The sequence below is a fragment of the Neolamprologus brichardi genome, chromosome 12 (genome assembly GCF_056152115.1).
Source record: "Neolamprologus brichardi isolate AB-2024 chromosome 12, ASM5615211v1, whole genome shotgun sequence".
Lineage (NCBI taxonomy): Eukaryota > Metazoa > Chordata > Actinopteri > Cichliformes > Cichlidae > Neolamprologus > Neolamprologus brichardi.
This window is the reverse complement of record NC_142115.1, coordinates 30,693,447-30,702,314: the sequence shown is the minus strand read 5'-3', so window position 1 is coordinate 30,702,314 and position 8,868 is coordinate 30,693,447. Positions and strand designations below refer to the sequence as shown.

The 8,868-nt window shown below is 37.7% G+C and overlaps 1 protein-coding gene across 1 annotated transcript; it reads right to left on the bottom strand.

Moving 5' to 3' along the window:
- Nucleotides 1-1,699: 1,699 nt before the first annotated feature.
- On the bottom strand, nt 1,700-8,866 carry hscb (HscB mitochondrial iron-sulfur cluster cochaperone). The gene is made up of 6 exons (XM_035913417.2): nt 8,411-8,866; nt 8,219-8,315; nt 3,858-3,947; nt 3,562-3,706; nt 2,278-2,325; nt 1,700-2,125 (listed from the first exon to the last, which is right to left on the bottom strand). Exons 1-6 carry the CDS (start codon nt 8,776-8,778, stop codon nt 2,031-2,033), a joined length of 843 nt encoding a protein of 280 aa, XP_035769310.2. The 5' UTR covers nt 8,779-8,866; the 3' UTR covers nt 1,700-2,030.
- Nucleotides 8,867-8,868: the final 2 nt, after the last annotated feature.

Below are 8,868 nucleotides of genomic sequence, written 5' to 3'. Positions count from 1 at the left end.
GCTGTCACTGTGCAAGTACATATCCAGAACATATCATCTAGTTAAACTGTACACTGGTATTTTCTGAGGATTAAAACACTGAGGGCCGAAGTAAAAGGCGATGGCGAGCTAATTGTATTTCTTTGGGACAAAACCAGGATAGCTATTCTTCTTTTACCCCAATATGCTAATTCAGAGATATGAAAAAAGAGACATGGGTCTTAAAATTTTAAATGTGAGAGAATTTCACAAAAACAAAAAAGGTAGAATTCACAATTCTGAATTTAAAATATATATATAAAACTGTGTCACATGTGACTGGTGATTCTAGATTAGATAACTGAACAATGCTTAAAAATTTTCTTTAAAAAATTGATCAGACAAATACCTGGGAGATGCCAAGTTTGCACTACTTTTTTCTTGAAAACCTTTAGTTAAGCTGACCAGCTACAGGCTGGAACTTCATATTTAGTGACCACACATAACAGCGGTATCTTCCCATGTCATCGAAATCTTGAAATCCAAAAAGCTTATTTTGCCAGATGTACAACCATTACAGTAACTAAGGGGAATTCTATGTCCTGGGTCATGTAGACCTCAATATAACAGTTGGATTAAACCAGTGCAACATAACTAGTAAACACTCCATCAGCAGCAGCACATTATGTAGTGCGCCTGAAGCTGACCTAACTCATTCCAGAAGCTGCACAGTGGTCACATGTACCTAGGTCCTTTGCCAAGCCATCCCATCCAAGTCAATTTCACAGCTCGCCTGTAGTGAGTTTTTCCCCCTTCTTTCTTCTCTTTCAAACTCAATTTCAGCAACTTCTGGGAGACAGCAGTGGCCTCCCTGTTAGTCGATCACATTTTCTCATTAATTTAAAGGCACCGTAGTTGCTGTTTAATTCATTGTCTATCCATGTGCATTAAGGAAACTGCTTCGCCATACTTTAAAAAACCCAAACAGCCTCAGACGTATGACACTGTTGTTCCAGACTTGATAAACCACCAGTCAGGATGTGTTACAGTAGGATGTTCCGGAGGACTGTCACACACAGAAAAAAAGAGTAAAACTACTCATACACATACAGTTTAATGTGTGATCCTAGTATATCTCAAATGATATTTTTCACAGGACATGTGATCTAATGGCTCTCTCAGATGAAGTGCCTCACCACATATGCCAGAGTAGTTACATCTCTATCAGTATCTTTCTACATGTGATTTGAACTCCCATTTGTAATTACAAAATTATGAGGATTTTTCTCTATTACATTAAAAAAAAATGAAAAATGAAAGCATGTGTATGTGAAGGTGCATGAATTTGCATTCTGATGCATGTACCAGTACGCTGCTGGCACAGGTGTGCAGGGGCTATTTACATTAATTTTATGAGCTATAAATGACAGAGCAGGAATCTTAGGTTCATCAAATAATCGTCATTCAGTGGGGGTCATCCTGATTATCATAGCATTAAAGCGACATGTGAAACAACCATTAATAATTCATAAGGTTGTCCGCCTCAATTAAGGGCTTCCTTCTGGTCCTATATCTGGCTTGTACACCAAGTATTGGTTTTCTTCATGATTGTTAAGGTGTTATGTCTCCACCTAAAGGTACTCCGAGGAACTGTGTGGGGATCGTTCGTCTATGTGTGAGCCCCACATGACAAAAAGCTGAACTGATAGGCAGGATAATCATATAAACACTCAGAGCAGCATTTTAATCAGAGCCAATTATAGATCTCTGTCATATTTAATGACATATTAGGTACAAGTTGATACGATTAGGCTTGTGAAATTAGCGGAATTCAAGGGAGATATTGTACTCATCCAATTACAGATACATATCTATAGTTTTTCATTTGAAAAAAAGCAATTATTACCATTAATGCAACTGTAGATAATGCATTACAAGTAAAGTTTTATTATTTAGCTTTAAAAATAGCATTACATGCTCCCAAGATAAATGTACAATAGATTAAGATGTTCTGTATAGAATTGCACAAAGTGTCAAAAATGTTTCATAAAGTGGTTTAAATAGTGAGAAAACTACAGGAATTCTGAAAGTTTTTCCTTTACTTTCTCTTCAATGTTTGCATAGTATTTCATGTGGACAAGTATTGCTTTGGCAGCCTGTAGCTCTCCTGAAAAAGAAAGAAAGAGGGTGAAAAAGGAGGTTTAATCAATGACTCACTCAGTGACTTAAAGGGAAGCTTCAACTCGATTACAAAACACACAAAGAGGAATGAGTGGGAGGAGTAGACACTGTTTCAAAGCAGCATCTGAATATTATTACCTTTACGAAGAGCAGCATCTATATGCACTGTCAAGTCTGCCAGTTTTCCTGCAGGTAAGGAAAAGGCAAGTTCTATATCTGCACGTGTTTACAACATACCCCACACGTGGTGCTGTTTATTCACAGTGAAGAGATCTACTTAGAAACTGTACAGATTCTATACACATAGGTAAGTCTGTCACGTACTGACTTTACTGGGAGGCAATTATGACTGTTTCTGTAATGTAATGGGTCATTTGTTATGTAAAATTGGGGGCAAATTGAAAATTACTGTAGCCAGTGAAACTGTTCCCATTGGACAAGCACATTTCCTAATATCCTATGATTTGTCCTCTTCAGAGACAAGGTTAAATTTTAATCATCCTTAAGCTCAATAAAAACTCATCAAAATCTGCAAGTTCTGCCACATGCGGCATGATGCGAGCTACACTGAATTGAATCTGAAGGCACACAATTGTATCTGCTCCATCAACCAGCAACTGGCTCTGTTTGAAAAATCCAAAACAATTGTATAGGGACATTGTCTTTAAGGACTAATAGAAAGCGGCATGTGGAGACTGCTGTCTGCCATGTATAAAGCCGCTTGCAGTAGCAAACAGACATACATTATGCTGAGCGTTTTGCACTACAATTGACATTTAAAAATGTTTTTCTTGTGACACCTTCAGCGTGAGCAGTTTTGAATCACAATGAGAAATTCAAAGCTGCTCACACTCCTGGGACACGAGTACATTCTTCCATAATCCAGTTTTTTTTTTTTTATCCTGTTCATTTTTAGTATTTATTCTGCATTAATGATTCAGAGTAATTACTGTGTATTCAGTGTTTAATGACCTTTTCATTTACTATATTTCATTGTTCGTGTCATTCTCACCTTGGATTCAATCTGCCTACATATGCACTCCACCAGTGCTGGTCTGTTTGGTTGCTGTGAAAATGGGTAAATCCCTTGCTTCTCTGTTGTATATCTGACAAGAGTAGCTCCTTGAGGAGTGTTAGATGTAGTGCTACACTGCACTTGAGGTTACTATGGAAACCACAGGTGTTTCCAGATAGACCAGAGCTGAAATCTAAGGGATTGCAACCTTAACCCTTAAAATCAAGCATGTGTGCAGCTCAGCCATTAAGTGATTCTCGTCTCACACTTTAATAATTGATGATTGAGACTGAAGTAGATACATCTGACATGCAGAAAAATGCATTTTATACATCCACTTTTGCTACATTAGGCAAACGGCTTGCTAGAAATCTACTTAAGTAATGTTAAAATAACAACTTGTTTACCTTTTATATCTCGGCCAATCATAATGGCCTCTTCTGGAGTCTGTGCTTCATCGAGGGCCTCATTAATCTCCATCAGCTTGATTAGAAAATTTGAATCAGCTCCAGAGTCTGTGCCCTCTTCTATATTCATTCCCTCTAGTTCCAGCTGAAACATATGATGGGAATCTGTCAAAGGTTGCTCCTTTAGATGTAAGACACCAGTCTTGACTGCCAAATGGTGACGAACATGTGATCACACAGACAGACCTTGTAATTACGAATTTTGCTACAAGTTAAATCAGAGATTTGAAACTCACCATATAAAGACCACGACTCAAAGGCTTAAGCAGAGTGCGGTATGCTTTGTTAACGAGAGCAGACTGCCCTTCTGAATACTCCTGTTCTTTCTGCAAAAGAAGGATGTGTTGTGTTAGGATTATTTCTAAGCATAGCAAGTTCAATCCAAAATCATTTATTAAAAAGGAAAAGAAAGACTGTATTATAATGTTTTGTTTTTATTTGTATTTCTATGGATTTGAAAGAATGAACCTTTACAATATTCACAGAAAATGTGAGTGATTTTACACTTTGCAATCGCAATCTATAGCATTGTCAAAAACCTTTATGATACTGATAATTATCTGTATGACATGCATCAACTCTTGCAGTCAAGCAGTTTGGGACCCTTCAGGAGATGCAGGTGCGAGTTTGACATGACAAATGCGCGGAAACAAGATGTGAGGTTTGGGTGGGAGCGGGGGTGAGAGCTCCGAAATGGTTGGCAGATCTGAGAACATTTTGCAGCTATCAGGTCTGTCGGCTCTGGTGAAAATCAATAGTCGGAAGCTCTGACCCATGGGCCCATCGTGTGAGGCTGTTTCTCTAATAACAACCAATGCAGTAGGTGGCTGCCTCATATAAGTAATGACTTTTCTATATATGATGCAAACCCCTGAGGGTGGAAGATGTCTAATTAAGAAAAAAATGACCAGAGGTGGTGATAAATAAAACAGATTCAGTACAATATTTGACAGGTTGTGTATAAAGAAACAATTTAGGCGACCTCTCCTCTCTCACATTCTGCTGAATATGAGTTTAGCTTTCATATCATATCATGACAACATTCTGCCTTTCGCGTTTCCACCTGAGTGTACAGAATAAATTACACCCAAAGCAATACATCTCCTCTCCATCTTGCATTCATAATGCTTATTCTCGTAAACTGCCAGACATTTCTCTTAATGATCTACAAGGGGGGAAATGGAAAATGGGGAGCTTTAACACTATTTACCACATTGTAAAATAACATCTAACACATTAAAACGGATGCACTGGGACAAGCCTTATTTCTTTATGTGAAATTGTTAGGCAAGTGATCACCCTTACAGTCTCACCGTAAATGAGCTGTGGGCTCAATAAGATTTGGCAGGAACCTCAAACCTGACACAAAATTCTTTTTTTCACTAAAGGAAGTGACAATTTACAAAAGCAAAGATTAAGAAAACATCAGACTTCGTTCCTAAATTAAACTGCTTTCCTTTTATTGTCTATTTCATGGAAAAAAGATCTCTAGTGGTTTAGTATGTACCTCACAAAGTTATGGAACTCTTAAATGTCCATTGTACAGGATTTATTGTAAGAAAAGAACATTCAGTATTAAATTAGTGTTTGCACACTGGTGTATGCTCAGCTAAAAATATGATGCAAACCCAGCCCCCCCCCCCCTAAAAAAAACAAACAAACAGTAAGGTGAGGGGTAGTTGTTGCAAACTACACCCTCTGTGCTCGATGACACTAATATAGGTGTTCTGCCTTCTGCAGTTACATAACCTACCATTTATTTTGCCTGTGGAACTTCTCTGCCCAGCCACTATGCGATTTTACCTGTACATTTGTCATTGTCAGACTCAATTTGGCTGAGTTTGTCAAAACATCAAGCATGAGAAGGCACTGGTTCGTATATTTGCTGAGTCTGGGATATTTACATAACTTAATTACATCAGAAATTTGCTACCTGTTAAATATCCTTTAAATATAACTGACAAAAAATTAATTACAACTAAATATTCTGAAATTTAGAAAACAACAATCTAGAAACTAAATGAAAGCTAATTGGATTTTAAAGCAAAAAATTTAAACAAATGAACAACCAAAGCTATACAATTATATAACCTTAAAGTTAGCTGCATTCTGTGTGCTCGTCTAAAGGGAACAGAATCCCAGCCTTAGTCCTACATACTGCTCCTTATTAATTTTTGATGGACAAAAAAAAAAAAAAAAAAAGTATGTCACAGAGTGACATTTCCTGGCTTTTTTATGGCTAAATCTCCAAAAATATTGCAAGTGATAGTTTTTTCCAAGATATCCTCTCCACTTGGTACATATCTTTATCTTTCAAACTCTAAATTTGCCATCTCTCAGCACAAGCTGAAATACCCCTGATGACATCACAGCAAAATTGTGTCATTTTTCTTCAACTTGTCAAAACTCTTCCAGAGCAATAGACAATATCATCCTATTTGTAGCTGGGGGGAAAAAACTAACAAAACAAAAATACTGCGGTGCTACTGTACACCACTGCAGTGGATTTTAGATTAAACAAAGGCACAAAAAAATTTGGAAAACTGATGATATAACTTTAAATATGAGAACGATTTTTAATACGTGGACAGAAATTCTCTTCTGATGACTGCCTGAAGTCCAGAAAACACGGACATCACCAAATGCTGTTTCTCCCATTGAGACCCTCTGCTAGTCTTAACTACTCACTCCCTGCTTGTTTGTACGTCTCTCCTTTCCGTTTTATCTTCATTTACTGAAAAGCATGCTCTTCTATGTTGAGATCGGGTGACTCACTTGGCCATTGAAGATTATCCCATTCTTTTGCCTTGAGAAGTTCTTGGGTTGCGTTTGCAGTATGCTTATCTGTTATGTGCTGTCTGATTTGCTGTATTCGGGTGAACGTGAGCAGAAACTACACTTGAATTATACATCCTGCTGCTTCTGGTAGCGGCCGCTTGATCAGTAAACACTTGTGGGGCATATTATGTCCCTCCCATAACACTGCATCTACCATGTTTGGCAGATGATGAGCCATTTCTCTTCCTATTATGACTTCCTTGTTCTTGAGTGTAACCAGTGTTTTGTTGGCGTTGTCTTGTTGTAATCCATCTACTATAGTTGCCTTATATTGGTCCATCAGGGCTTTTGGTGTTATTCAGCTGGCCAGTGCTTTCCTAATTTTTCCTTTTCTTTTTTCAGTATTATGGTGACCCTATTTACTCGCAGCAATCTGACATCATATTAAGAACTCCAGTGAAAATCCACTAGATATTAGTTCAAAACTTTAAATGAATGTCAGATATTATATCTACATAAAGTTTCATAAAATACACAAGGAATCAACCTCAGCCTCACCATGACTGTGATTGTCAATCAACTGTCCAATTAGGAGCATCTGAAAATGCCAAAGCGGGTAATGCAATACTTTGTATTAAACCCACTGAATCAAAGTTAAAAGTTTGCATTTCAGTGTAATTTTGACAGTTTTAAACATCTTAAATCTACCTTGGTGGTGTACAGAGGCCAAATTAAAAAGACGGTGACATGGACCTTCCTTAGTGTAATTAGAGTTTATATAATGGGTCAATATACACAAACACAATCAGGACTGTTTTGACAATGAAGTAATTGTTTCAGTGATCTTATTAAGCCAAACCGTCCAAATTTATTTGACTAATAAAGAAAATACTCTGCATATTAACATCTTAATAGTCACAAGATCTTACCCCCTATTTTCACTCTATTATTTTCAGGGGAACAATCTCAGCTACTTACTTTCCCTAATCTATCCAAATAGACTCCTAAGTCACAATTTAGCAGCTTGTGATGAAACCTTTTATCCTGGTAGGAGTTACAAAGTGTCCATTAATAAGGCAAGATGAGTAATTGAATGAAAACTTTCTAAACCAAAGTTAACTTTTGCTTTCTTAACCTGTATAAATATTTAATATATTTAATATACCTCTGTTTTTCTTATTTTGGATTTTGCAGTTATAATATAAAATGTTTTGGAACGCAGGTCCTAGTAGGCACTTTTACATTTCACAGCAGGAAAAGCACTAGTTTAATTATCAGCATAAATAACATAAAGTCATGTTGGCTTACTGGAGTTGCCTCCTGGTTTTCATAGCTGAAATAAGCAGCCATGAATCCCTTCAGCTACACTGATGCAATTCAACATGTAAAGCTGTTTATATTACTAGATTTGTCCATTTATACACCTTTTCCATTTTTCCCAATTTTATACCCCTTTTTTCTTTCCCTTGAGAAACAAATGCTTGTTCATCTACACATCTACAACTCCTTAAATTTGCTTCCTATGAATTGAGCTTGCTTAGTAGCTTAAAACAGACCAAGTTCCCTAACCAGGCCCTACATTTGTCAGTGTCTTTTAACAAGCCCATCTTTCTTACTTTGCCCAGAGTTACTCCCATGGCCAAGTCACAATGAATTATCATGACAAAACAAAAATGCACACACAAGTGGACAAATGGGGAGAAGGGGTCAGACCCAATTTCCTGTGTCACAGGGCGACTAATAGAAAGGAAAGTGTTCTCTGACTCACAGACCATCTCAGTCAGCAGATCTCTATTCCCCTTACATTCCCCCTGCCTACCACAGATTTCTGGCTGAAGTTGTCTGGATGAAGAGACCGCTGGAGCTGCAAGTATGTTTTCTGCAGCTTTTGTGTGTCCAGTGTGAATGTGTAGTCACTGAAAAAGGTAACGCATGATAAAATGAATGGACTGGATTCATTTGGAAAACTTTTTAAGATGGTGTCATATGTTAAGGTAAACAAGAAACTCACCAATCCATGATCTTGAAGTAGGATGTCCCTTCTACTGGGGGCTGCACTGCTTTGCATGACACGCAGAAAAATGCAGGTCTTTTGTCAAGAAGATGCTTACAGTTCCAACAGTTCAATTTAATTTGACTTGTGCAGAAATTCCTGGGTGAAGCGGATTGATAAGTGAAGTAAAACAGCTCTCTCCCCTTTCTGGGTGCTCTGAAGTTCATGTTGCTGTGCCATGTGCCCTTCCTGTGGAGGCTGGTAGACATACAGTAAGCTGTACATGTAACAGCTTTAGAAACAAGCACTCGGTTGGTGGTTAGCCAGCTTGAGTGCAGTACAGCCCGGGATGAGCCAACAATCCTCAAAGAGTTGACAGACAACATTTCTGGAATTAAAATGCACTACTCGCTGTCGTGAACTCAATAAATACACAAAATGTTCGCTGCCAAAACACATCTCTTCCCGGAAAAACA